General features: G+C 39.9%; 1 protein-coding gene across 5 annotated transcripts in view; it reads right to left on the bottom strand.

The window, feature by feature from the left end:
* Positions 1–13,682, bottom strand: part of ksr2 (kinase suppressor of ras 2) — a 101,301-nt gene extending 87,619 nt beyond the window's left edge. For 2 of the 5 annotated variants that reach the window (XM_067520973.1, XM_067520970.1), the window contains exon 1: positions 12,393–13,682. In XM_067520973.1, the coding sequence (XP_067377074.1) occupies positions 12,393–12,566 (174 nt within the window). In that variant the 5' untranslated portion in view covers positions 12,567–13,682. The remainder of the gene's footprint in view (positions 1–12,392) is intronic. The other 3 variants (XM_067520971.1, XM_067520969.1, XM_067520972.1) reach the window with 2 other exon arrangements.
* Positions 13,683–13,713: the final 31 nt, after the last annotated feature.

Below are 13,713 nucleotides of genomic sequence, written 5' to 3'. Positions count from 1 at the left end.
ATCTGCTTTGCAAATATTTTATGAGTAAAAATACAGTAGACTACAATATAATGTGGGATTTGGTAACAAACACGCAACGTTTTTGTTTCACGTGCACACAAATAATTAACCTGCTTTTCACAATATTGCGTCATTGCGACAAAAGGATCAGCGTGACCACAACATTTCAATCAGGATGCCATTTAAAAATGTTACCGTTTGATGTGTTTAAATGTAAAACAAAGGTCTGAGGTGTGTTTCCTTACAATGATAACATGTCACGCAGGTGATGGGAGCAATCGACTACAAAAAATGATTTGATGCTGGTCTATAGACAGGAAATGACCTTCTAGGTCAAATTACGCCGACTGTTAAATAAATCCATGCAGGTGACTATTTAAATCATGTTACGTTTATCAAACTATTGCTTGAAATGTAGCTACAACAGAATATTTTACATGATGCAAAAAAGGAAAATGGCTAAAACTGATTTGTTAAAAAACATCATAATAACTGGATTCTATTGATTTTCAAATTATTTCCTGCAATTGGCATCGTATGTTTCGCTCTATACATATATTTCTGTCATTTAGCCTAAACTAGAGAAAACTAGTCAGTCTTAAATTATTACAAATAATTTTTTGTCGGTTTCACATTATTTCAAAGAATATTGTAGATTATTTTTTCATACAAGGGTACCAACAATTTTGTGCATTTCCTTCCAGGTCTTTGGTTTTACGGCAAACAGTAATATTCATAGACGTGTTCTATTAAATACATCTGTATCCACTTGTTATAAAGTGCTATTTCTAGTAATGTTAGAAAGGAGTAGAGTGCACTGACCTAACAGTGAACCCGTGCTTGCAAAAAATTGATACAATAAAAAAAGGAAAAATTTAAATGCTTAGTCTTCCCTCATGGGTTAAACCTCTGAGTACTGTATTCATTCACAGCAACATATTCCATATTTGTGCTGGGTTGTAATTTACTACAGTGATGAGATCATCTCAAAGTAGCCACCAAAATAACTATGATCACACTTTAAAGCTGAAAAGAAAGTGTTGGTAATGAACTATTGACTTATATTATAAGTGATTTAGTATCAATGCACTGGCTGACGACATGAAACCTTCATTTCTGTAAAACTAATTACAAATGTTACCATCACCCGTATATGCACAGGAATTATCCCCAATGTTATGGTTCGGGGACATGCCCACAGCTCATTTAATTAAAGATTTACAGGCACAAGAAAAAGTCTTGGCACTGTTTGCAGTTTCCTGGTTTTCTGCAGAAATTGGGAACCAAAGCACAAACTGTCGTGTCGTTAATAAACACACAAAGTGTAAAAAGTAATGGCAACAGTGTTTTAATAATTGGTTGAAGCACCTTTGCCATCAATAACCTCAAGTTAAGCACTTCCTGTAGTAGTGGGTTAGACCTTCACAACTTCCAGGGGGACATGTGGACCCTTCTGCTTGAGCTCAGCATTCCTATTGGGAAACAGCCCAGGCCCAGAAGCAGCAAAGCAGCCCCAAAGCATGATGCTCCCTCCGCCATACTTCCCCTCTGGAATGATGTTCTTTTGATGGTGCACAGTTCTCTTTTTACACCACACGTAGTACTGCGAGTTCTTTCCGAACAATTTGACCTTTGTTTCACCTGTACACTTTTTCCCAGTAGTGTTGTGGAAGGTCATGGACAGAGATATTACCCAACTCCAACAAATCCCCTAAACCTGTTGCCGTTACTCTAAGGTTGACTAGTATGCATTGTACCTTTGGGGTGATCATGGCTTGGCATCCACTTCTATAGAGAGAAGCCTCAATATGCTCTTTAACCCTTTTCTGCTGCATGCTACAAATCAACAAACCTTGATTGTAGGTCTTCCGAGATCCTTTTCTGGCATCCCATGGCTCCCATCGGCTGATGCTGCTCGTGAATAGCACACTGATACTTTATTCATTATACTGGAAGTCAGGGTAGCTCTACACCAGACCTCTATTAACATTTCATTGATTGGACTGCAGGTTTGCTAACACCTGACTCTAGTTGATGTTTAGTGACATCAGAAGCCTTTAGTTCTTCCACCATCATGTTGTGTGTTTAACGGGTGTGTTCAGTAAAGACTTGAAAGATCATGATTGTGTTGTATCAACTTAGAAATAATTAGTTTGTTCATATTTGTGACTTTGGTGAAGATCAGGTCACATTTTGCAACCAATTTTTGCAGAAAACCAAAAAAACTGCAAACAGTGACATTACTTTTTCTTGTGACTGTAAAAAGCAAGAATAGTAACAATAAATAAGTAATTAAATGCATTATTATTTGTTGTTGTGTATGCAATGGAATAATAGACATGTGGATAGAAAATGAAAGGAAAAAAACAATTAAATGTTCTTTTACTGTATGCTACATTCCACTACACTCAGGTATTAGCCAATATAAAATTACAATAAACAAGAGAGCTGCAAAATCCTACTAATGAAGCGAACCCTCCTGAAATGGTCTGATTGGTAGGAAGGGCAAGCCTCACTCAAAATCTTTTCGAAGAGAGTATTTCAGAACCTCTCCTCAATAAGATACATTTTTCAGGTTTTAGCGTCATTTTTCATGTCACTGTCACATTGACATTATGTACATGTACATACAGTAAGAATATAGGTTATTAAATGGTTTCATCATTGAATTATTCTTGGTTAACTGAATATTTGCCTGTGTGTTTATTTCCAATCTTTACAATTTTCAATTATTGAGATTTTCATAGGTTTTTTTGGGGGTCATTGCAACACAGTTTCTGACTGACCCCTGACTTAGTATCAACTTTATTTATAGTCTATGGTCTGAACAACATAAAGCACATTTTATGATACATTCTGCACTAAACCACATAGTGCAGTGTACAGAATAACAGGGACAAAACCTCCTGCACTGACAAAACACCAGTATGAAAGACACATTTCCTTATTTACAATAAATAAGGAAACCAAACACTTTATGAAATCAAAAACACAGGTATTTTAATGAGAAAAACCAACCAGCAAACCAAGAAAGTTCTATTTACAACCTATTTCCTGTGCAAACACTTTCATAATACTAACAAAGCAAAAACATTGGGAAATTCAATCCTAGCTGCTCCCACAACGTGTCTTTTTTTTTAAAGTAATGATGCTTTGTGCTCTGATAAGTTTTTACTGCACAAAATCTGAGGTACTTGACAGTGTGCTACACCCAGTGAAGGGAAACCGTCGAAGAATCGATCGAGTACGTTTGTTGTGAAGCAGCTTTGAGCTGTAACAATTAATCTGATTGAAATCGATGGCGGAACAAGGTCCGGGCCCACAGTGGGTGACTCGACGCTCAAAGACTTAAGGATGATGCATGTGGATGGCCACATTGCAAACATACACCTACAAAATGACTGCTAGAAATGAGACAGTGCTGGCCTACAGCAGTGAATACCAAAGTAGAAACCAGTGGAGGAGGGACCAGCAAGTCACCTCTGAATGCCGAAAACCCTGCAGCAGCTGCCCACGGCTCTGCCCCATACGGCGACTGATCAGCCCGCACCCACAGAGGAACAATGTGTTTATCCTTACAATGCATTTTCTGAAGAAACTTAAGACCGTTAACTTAACTGAGATTAACTTTGGCTGTATTGGTCTGAAGCCGACGGAGTGCGGAGTTTGCGCTCGTACACACCGACAATCCAGCATCTCCTGTTCTAACAAACTTAAAGGACGGCTTCAGAGATTTTCAACTGGCTTCTTTTGGTTACAGTTTCTGCAGTACATGTACATAAATGCAATTAAACTTCCCATTGATCTCCCTGTATCAAAATATCTGTCTACTTCTGGCTGAAACCTTCAGTTTAGATGAGGCCATCTTGCTGCTCACACTATGGAGTTTGTGATCATGGTCAACTTGCTTTTCCAGAGCTCCTCCAGAAGACATCCTCGGAACTCCTCCGGTTGATGTTATCTGGAGGAGTTTTTCAGCTAGAAGTATGGAAATATTTTAATAAAGGAAAGTTAGAGGGAAGTTTAAAAGCTTGAATGTACATTTACACACAAAACTAAAGTCGCTCTTTAATCACAGCACCTGTAAATTATCGATTTATTCATTATCTCAGCTGCAGGCCCATTCAAACTGGGATCCCCAGATTTGATTTTAGACATTTTCAAAAGTGAAATACTATTTAAACTATGGCTAAACCGAATACTAGGTGATTATCATTCAGCCCAGCTAATCAACAATTTAAAGTCAATATAAAAAACTAATTCCAAGCCATTGCTTTCCATCCTGCAGGGGTCCAGAGTTGCAACTGAACCCATGACGGAGAAGCCACTGTCTTGGTTTAAAATCAATGCCCTCCCTCCCATACAGTCCTCTCAAAATGTTTGGCTCATTTCAGATGAAACATGCTGTGATCCATGTGGTTTAGGTGTAAATTAAGTGTGAATCTGAGAGATTTGGCTCAGACACTTACGTACGTTAGTTTTGGATAACCCCGTTAACAGTCACGTCAGCGTTCAACTTTCTCTCCCTGTCGAGCAAGGCAGACTCCTAAGTACATTTTTTTTTATCAGTAAGCAGATAACAGCAAAGCTTAGACTTGGCCAGTGATACAGTGAACTTCGCAAGCCCACCAGCAGGATTAGAATGTACAAAAGAGGATTAGGGGCCACCATTAAAAGATTTTTTTTTTTTAGTTCAGACCTCGAAATAAACTCAGAATTCGGAGAAATAGTCAAATCATTCGTTATGGTGGCCCCTAATTGAATTTGAATTGAATGTAACCTGAATGTAGAGTTTTAAACACTTAAGTACAAGGACACTAAGTTGTCTGACACTGATGTATTTTTCTCTCTTCCATGCGACGTGCACAACACCAACTTTCTCAATGAATACAATCTCAAACGGCATTAGGGCCTTACTCAACTAAACATGCACAGGAAAACATTATTTCAGATTATTTATAATTAAATTAGGTATTGGGGAAAAAGGCTCACCGAGCACACGAGGTGCCACCCACTGTGACAAGAACATTTCCAGTGGCACTCAGGTAATGTGAGTTTGATTCCCCTGACCTGATGTGGAAAATCCAAGTGGTGCTGCTGCCGTCAGAGCAGATTTGGCCAGGCTGCGTTTACTCCTTGTTGTGGCAAAAGCCAAAAGGGACTGAACACACTGTTCCGTGGGCAGATGTACCAGCATAAGCTGCTAGGGAGAGCAGGCTAACAATAGCGCCCCACAAGCAGAAATGGAATGGTCATTCTTTCTAGCAATTTATTATGTTACCTTCTGTCTCCTGCCCTGGCACACGGTGCTAAATCCCTCTGATAATGCGGCTTGTGGTTCTTCACTGTCGTGTAACAAACAAGCAACAGTCAGACTCTTCTGAGCTCATTTCATTGATCGATCAAGCCTCGGGAGAGAGATTCTCGAAAGTGAAGGCTGTTGACTTCACCCGAGAGAGTCACCGTAGCCAAATGCAACTTTACCTACATCTGTAAATCGACAATTTCACTAAACGCAGGCCGCTGTAAACAATAAGAGCACCTGGTTTTTGTCAGGTTGAAGACTTTTAGCAGTTTTATGATTCTACCTCTGGCTAACATGAACATTTCTGTTCTGCTGATGAGTATGAAAAATATCTCTTTACATCCACTTGAACGTTATAGAAGAATAAAACGTCACAAATGTAACTGAAGCAGCATATTTCCTAAATCAATAAGCCTTCATGGTGCTATTCCCACTGAGACCTCATCACAACTGCTAGGACCAGTTAATCCAGATAAAATGGAACATTAACATTAAAGTACAGCTCACTGTAATGCCCACAACAGCTTTACCTCATAACTTGATGTGTACTTTTAATATATTATAAACCAGCGCCATTATTCAAGCTTATTCAAGAGCGAATTCAGCAGTTTAGCCCAATGAGCTGCAACGTGTAGTAATGAATAATTATCAGCCGTGTGAAAAGAATCAAAGAATAAAGGTATCGTTTGAATATGTCCTCAGTATACTGTAAAATAGTCCGGATACTTTTTCATACTTTATAAAGTCAACATTCAGTCACATAAATTGATAAATACTTCTACAAGCTTTCAAAAGTCAAATACTACACAGAGGAACACCAGATAAGCCAAGCTGCCTACCAAAGTTTAATGGCACAATAGTTTGTGGACACTGTTGGTCGTCCACAAACCTAAAAAGTGTGAAATACCAAACGTGATTAAACTTCTTATTGAAATAATAGGATTTCATTGTTAAGCATGTTTCTATACATGAATCTTAACCAGTGGCTCGGTGGTTGAGTGGCCGCCGACTGAACATAGGGTCAGGAAGGGCATCCGCCGTAAAAATGTGCTAAACCAACATGCGGACCAATGATGCGCCGTGCCGACCCTGAACTCACGGGATAAGCCAAAAGGGAACAAAGAAAATCTTCAGAACTGAAGCAGCAGACACAGAGACACCCTGACCCTTAAACCTACACTTCCCACAATGAAACTCAAGTGCATCATTTATTAAACCCTGCCTTAGGAAAGGTTCTATCTCTCCAACTGCTTATTAATACTTGTTTATGACCATCATTATTTACAAAAAGGTTTAAATTCAAGGTTAAAACTTTCTAACTCAATTTCCACCATATTATGCCCATATGTCCCAGTCTGACCACAACCATAAAAGATCAGATCCACCACTGACTATAGGTACTGTCGTGGGGCTTGCCGATGCCTTGTAGAGAGTAGGTGAAGGTTTGTTATCACACACTAGTGCTACCAGTTCTATTCATTTTTACCGTCTAGCCAGCAGATTAGAGTTGTTGTTGTTGGCGTTTAGTTGGGTGGAGCAATCCAATAACCCTTTAGAGACATTTTCTAAAGAAAAGCGTTGCAAGTTTGATTCTTACCGCATGTTCATATGAGCCCCACTCCATCCACCAACAGGTCAAAGGTCCAGACTATCAAACAGGAAATGGGAGGTCTGAAAGGTTTTTATAGCAGGGGGGAAATTAGGCTGTACCATTCGGGGTTAAAATAAAGGGGTGTTTTTTGAATTTATGAGGAAATAGACTTACAAGTACCTTAAATAGCACTGATTGTTAACCTTCCCCGGTGAAATAAATTAGAATGATATATTGAAGACATTTATATTGTCTCTATAGAAAAGATACTGGATACTGGACTCATCTGAGGACGCCTTCAGGCCTCGCCTGACCTGACCTACAGGATTACATGCTGTTTATATCATATTCTGTAGGGGTTCGGTGAAATTTGAACATTTAAAGATTAATTCAAAGATGGATAAAAAACCCACCGGGTTGTGCGTCCGACTGCACAATGCACCAATATGACACAGACCAATGGGATGATGTCACGTAAACAAACACCCTTTTCAGGTTGTGGGACAGTTTTACAAATATAACGTTTTGATCCTGTTTGCCAGTAGAGAAAACTGTCAACAGTTTTAAAAGAGCCTCTTTCATATGGGTGGGCCGAGCTTTCTTTGCTGCAGGAGGATTTTTCATTGCTTTACTTAGAGCAATTAGCCACTGGGAAAAATTGGCAGCGAGGCTGAGTGAAAACACTATATCTAGCCTCATATCCATTCTCCAAAAGATATTATGTAAGTGTTTTTACAAGCTGAGTAGTACTCCTCAAGGCATCTAAACTAAATGTGTAAAAACTGGTGGAGTGCCACATTAAGGAGCTATATGGCACGAAATCAAGGATCTGAGAAATCTGAGAAATATCATCCCAATCTATAGCTCCGCTCAGTTTTACAGAGTTTCAGCTCATTGCTTCAGCCCAAAACATTTTGGTTCTATACTCAGCATAAACGCTTTAAAACCACACTGTACTGCAATATAAAAAACAACTGGCCAGGTGTGCACAAATGTGAAAATGGGGTAAAATCAGCTCAACAACTGCTTCTGTCCCTTTTCTTGTGTGCCTTCAGATGCTGTCCAAAGCTTTGTGCACTTTTCACATTAGACACACATGCAGTTTGATAAAGCCAAGAGGAAGCCATGACAATAGGTGTATTTCAAGTATAATGGACCCTTTAACCATCTCATCTACAGTTTTTGAACCTGTACAGACTCAGAGTAAGCAGAAAACAAACTGATACTATGTTCAAGTAAACAATGTAAAAACTTGTCTTATACATTAGAAAATCGCTAAATAAAACTCCTTCTGACCTTATTTCTATTAAATAAAATACATAATTGGGCCACATGTCACCCTCTATCACGTGTCTGCACCTCTGTAAAAGCCTAATAATGTGATATACAGTTGAGTGAAAAAGTTCGTCTTACGTTGAAATTGCAAAAAGGGTAAAACAAAGAAAAATGGATAAAAAGTATATGAATAGAAAGTTTTGACAAAACAATAAAAATGTGAGTTCCAAAGTTTGTATCTCCCTGGATAAACACTCTGGGTAATAAACTTTAATATGTAAATTCGGGTGTCTGATCTTGGAAAAAAATACTGGCGACACCTAATGCTTGATGAGTGGCGCCAGGTGTGTTAAATTGGGCTTGCACTTGAAATTACCAAATGTGTTAAATCTCCAAGGACTGTCCCAAGCAGTTTCCTGAAAGCAAAACACAGCTTATAAAGACCTCAAAATGGAATTAGGAAACCATTATGAAGCTGAAGAGGGATATGGCGTTTAGGGATAACAGTAGCAAGTGTAAAAACCATATTCCAGAAATGTAAGAAACATGGACACACTAATGCTCTTCCAAAAGTGGAAGACCAAGAGAAAAAAAAACAAGAGGTCAGGAAATTTGCTTGAGAGCTGTGGAAAAACCTAAAACAAAGAGCCTGAGACCAAGTCAAGATACAGTCAAGATGGTGCACAAGTCAGAATTGTTTGGGAGGAAGCCCGCAGGAAGATACTGGTTACTTCTAGACATAAGGCTGCACTTTTACACTATAAAAGCAGGATGGGAACAACCCGAATTAATTTTTTTAAGATCAGAACAGCATTCCCACATTCAGACATGGTGGAGGCTCACCAATGTTTTGGGTGCGTATGTCTGCATCAGGCATTGGAGCTCTGCATAAAGTGGAAGGAAGCATGAATGCAGCTCAACATCCAAAGATTTTCAAGCAAAGCCTCCCACCATCAGTCAAAACAGCGAGAAATGAAGAGGCAGTGGATCCTTCAGCAAGACAACGTTCCGAAGATTTAAAAAGCGTAAAGTAAATGTCTTACAACGTCTCTTACCAGTCTCCGTTCTTAAATGTCACCGAAAACCTGTGGATAGATTTGAAGAAGATTGCACATGGCAGACAACCAAGCAATCTGGTAGACTTGGAACAATTATGCCACGAAGAATGGGCCAAAGATACACCTGAAAGACTACAAACAGTAATCATTGGGCAACCAAAGAGGCTGGAGGAGGTTAGAAAGGCAAAGGGAGGACATACAAAGTATCAGAGAACACGTCTTAAAGGGGGATATGTTTACTATTTTACTATAACCTTTCATAGACTCCCTGACCATTACAGTTACTTCTGATGGTGAATGAACGCTTATATGAGCCGAGTGTGCATTAAATATTATGTTGACGAAAAGAAAAAAAAATTCTTTCTTTCACTCTTTTCGCCGTTTCAAGCAAAAGGATGCAAAGCTTTGCGTTCAGCTGAAGGCTGCTCTCCTCAGTTAGGCGTTTGGCAATAAAAAAATAAAAAAAAAAAAGTATCATCTGCGCACAATCTGCCTCCTTTACGTCAACAGACGCCGAGAGACGTCCTGGAGAATTCTCCCTCTTACATTTTGCCCCCAATGAACTTGAGGACAGATTTAAGTGGAAGGTCTTTGCGTATGGTTGACGTCACTGTGATCCTGATCCAAACCCCTGGTGGACAACTCATTTATTGATGAGGCAATAAGAGGGCTGCCATCCTAAAAGGTTCTCCAGCTCCAAGGATTTGTGGGAGATTAAATGGTTCTCAGGAGTAATTCTTTTGTTGCACTTGTGAATTAACTGGCGAGCATGTTTTCCTTTGCTCTCAATACCTTTTTATTTATTCCCGTTGGGCAAATAATACAAATGGCCCCCTGATATCCATTTCCATCCTGCACCTCAGTCCATATCTGTATTGGTTCTATTGGCATTGATAAAAGATGTGTTTTCCACATGGATTGGGGCCTAAATTAAACAACAAAAGAGCTCCAGCCCACAACGATACATGACTACGAACAAATCTATCACTCTGACCTGAAGTCATGTTGGTTGTTTCTGTGATTTGGTATTTTTTTTTCTATTCTATACATGTTAAATTAGTCACACAATTTGCATTTTGATTTTCTTGTATTAATCAAATAACTATGTGTGATACGAAAGGCCAACAGTTTTCAGCAAACTTACGCCACCGTTTCCGACTCGACCGGCACAAAACAAAGACCAGAAAAGACAAGAACCAGATAGATAGAAGTAAAGCAGCAGATATTTTGGTAATAGGTAATAGGTAGTAATAGGTAAGTAATAGGTAATAGACACTAAAACACTAATAACAGCATGGGGGCGTGAGGGGAGGTGTGCCTGCTAAAGGGACAACTTTTTAGGGAACTTCTCATTACTGCTTCAGCTAAAAGGACTTTGGAAGGTCTGTCAGGTACGTTGGGTTGTGCTTTTCTGCGCTGAAAGTGAGGCAACTTTTAAAAAGCAATGACATTAAATGTGTTACACTTTGACATGTTTTTTTTTTCAATGTGCTGAGTGACAAAAGTTCAAAATTGTTCAGGAACCATATTGGGTGCAGTGTCAAAGTAGAAGGTTGAAGAAGTATATAAAGTGGAGCCAGATTCCCATTGTTATAACAAACACTACAATGATATACTAACATTATAGTTCCGTTTAATAAATGAGAAATAAACAGATTATTACTGATATTGTCTAAGACCAGCTTGCAAACATCTTCTTCTCTTTTTTTTTAACCTTGCATTACTGCCCTCTGCAGACAGCACCAATATGTTTCACATCCCCTCTCGTGCTTCTGGACATGGCAGAGCAAATGGGACAAACAATAACGTCTCATTAAAGCGCTCTACGGCACCGGTGGTCAAAAAACTCTGCATGGTCCCTTTGACCTTACAGCGGTTACTGCAAATGCCTAGACCACAAAGTTCGTACTCGTTACACTGCCATCAGTCTTCATAATTTCATTTACGGAGCGTAATAATAAATAATAAAGAACCAGATAATAAAGGCCTTTCATTTTCTGTTTGGACAAGGAGGTCAAATCGTGATGCAATCAATCAAATCAGGCTGCAGTTCTTACATGCTGTAACATTAAAATAACATCTCTATGATGTTTAGAACAGAGCCAGTGCCCACAATGCTTTGCAAGGTATTGGTGGAACATAGTGCACGTTTATCTTCACACTGCTGGCAGCACATTTGTATTCAATATTAGTTCTCTCTCCTCTTGGATTCCATTCCTGTCCCCTGTTTGTGAAACACTTGGTAGCTCAGACAAAGCATTGACGAAATTATGGTGGCTACTATATGTCTCTTATAATTTATACCCCCTCATATTGCTGTGGGGTTGGGATGGTGCGTGGCACACAAGTGACTTTACGATTTCTGGTTCCCAGCGTGTGTTGGTGGTATTCACACAGATGCTCTGTGGTGCGTTTATGGCGACCTTATCGCACTTAAATGGTATTTGTTTTAATCCCCTGGTGAATCACCATATAACATTCTTACAGGGGCCCCGATGCTGCACTGTGTCTGCGGAGTTTTCAGTGACCTTATCTCACTTTATGACATTTTTTATGTCCCGTAACAGCCTGTCACTGGTGAAGCCGGGTGTTTGGCTGGTTTAAATGCTCTGAAAAATGACAGCGTGATATCTCAAACACACCGCCGGGGTAGCCTGGCTATTACGTAACGCAACTTACAGAATGCCCCACGGGCCAATCAAACGGATAACGATATTTTGTAAGTCTTTCAGTAATCTGCTCGCCTTGCGTAACGGCAGGCCCTGGATGCGCTGCGGGGACAGATGCGCAGGCTGGCATCTTGGTAATAGGTTGTAAACACGAGCAGCCTATAAGGCCTCGGCTGCCTCAGATATTATTCTGATGGAGAAGAGCCACCTTCTCTCCCCGCCACCTGCAGAATGCGCAAGTCTGTAACAGCCCACTGCAGCGCCGTAGCCTCTTGATTTATTGCACTGCACAAAACAGATAGCAGTGGGCTTTAACGGGAATCTTTGCATATTTATGCAATGACAACACCGACAACAAAGGCACTGACAAATATGCACGGTGGCCTAGAAATAAAAAACAAAAAACAAAAACACACAAAAAACAGACGGTTCCTTATTGATTTAGATGAAGAAACACACGAGAATTTCAGTCATTCCGCTCAAAAGGTGCTTACCTCCAGCGTTCGTATCTCTTTTTGTGTCAAGTCGTTGGATGTGGCACATTTGGTCCGTAAACCCTCCAAACTAGAAATGCTTATGTCTATCATATTTTGCACCAACTCGCACTGCTGCAAGGCTTTCTGCAAACTGAGATGCTGCTCCTCGCTTTTTGTCATCTCCTCGTTCATAGTTTAGCCAGCTCTGGTTGGTATTTTTTCCCTTTGCACTTTCAAAAATGTTAAAAAAATACAAATGAAAAGGGGGAAAACGACAAGGGAAAAATCCACGGCAACAAAATGATTCAGAAAAGAAACGTGGAGAAGCCCACGGAATAGAGCCACCTGCAAAACGCCATGTAACGAGATGTAGGTTTACAGACGCGCTTTGAGCCGTGAGAGAGTCGACTCCATTGCAACAACAGTCCTCGTAGTTCCTGCTGTTTCATCAAGGTGTCTCTGGTTGTAGGCTAAATCAAACACAATATGAAGATAACGAGCGGGACGACACGGTTTGCCACAGCATCCATTGGGTGCCCCCTTAGTTTCAAATGGATGTTGAAAAAAAGAGAAGCTGCTCAGCGCATCGTAAGCAGACGTATCTGAGGGAAGCCTGGTGGTTTTAAAGGTGCTGATGTGTGGATTGGATACAGGTACTCCCTGTCTCCCTTGGCAGCAGCTGCATCCCGGTTCGCTCCCACCACACCGACATGTTTCCTGTCAATCAAACCCACAGCAACAGCAACAGCATCGCATCGCCCAGGCACCGCCGTGAGGGGCCGCTCTCGCGAGATCTGCGCCACCAAGCGCAGTGGGCTCACCGCTTCAATCAGTCTCTAGGCCTAGAAGGGGAACAGAGCAAGACTTTTGACGTGTTTGGAGGAAGGACTGGGGTTCAGGATGATTATTATAATTTCCTAGATAAGTGCTGAGTACATCATTTAATTTCATCCTTTTTTTTCTTAAAAATACTATTAACATAAACTTCCCATCTCACTGATCAAGGATTATTGCATGATTTTTTTGTTAATTTTAAAGAAATGTATATTTTTATTTACATTTGCATATATAAGAAACATGTGTGTAATGACCCCCCAAATCAAGTTTCGTGATAAATCCGAGGGATCTAAAGAGGAAAAAAGATAATGAAGATTAAAAATATACATCCGTTTGTTAGGGTTGTTGTTTTTAAGCATTATTGTCGTAACTTCCAAACTAAGAATGGTGATATGAAAAACTTATACTGGAATTAAGTTGGTTCACGATATGAATGCATTTGCTTTATTTTCTTAAACAATACTCCTGATCATACCTTAAATCATCTTCTAAGGAACTAATA

This window comes from Channa argus, chromosome 11, assembly GCF_033026475.1.
Source record: "Channa argus isolate prfri chromosome 11, Channa argus male v1.0, whole genome shotgun sequence".
Lineage (NCBI taxonomy): Eukaryota > Metazoa > Chordata > Actinopteri > Anabantiformes > Channidae > Channa > Channa argus.
The sequence above is the reverse complement of the archived record's forward strand: the minus strand, read 5'-3'. Positions and strand labels throughout refer to the sequence as shown.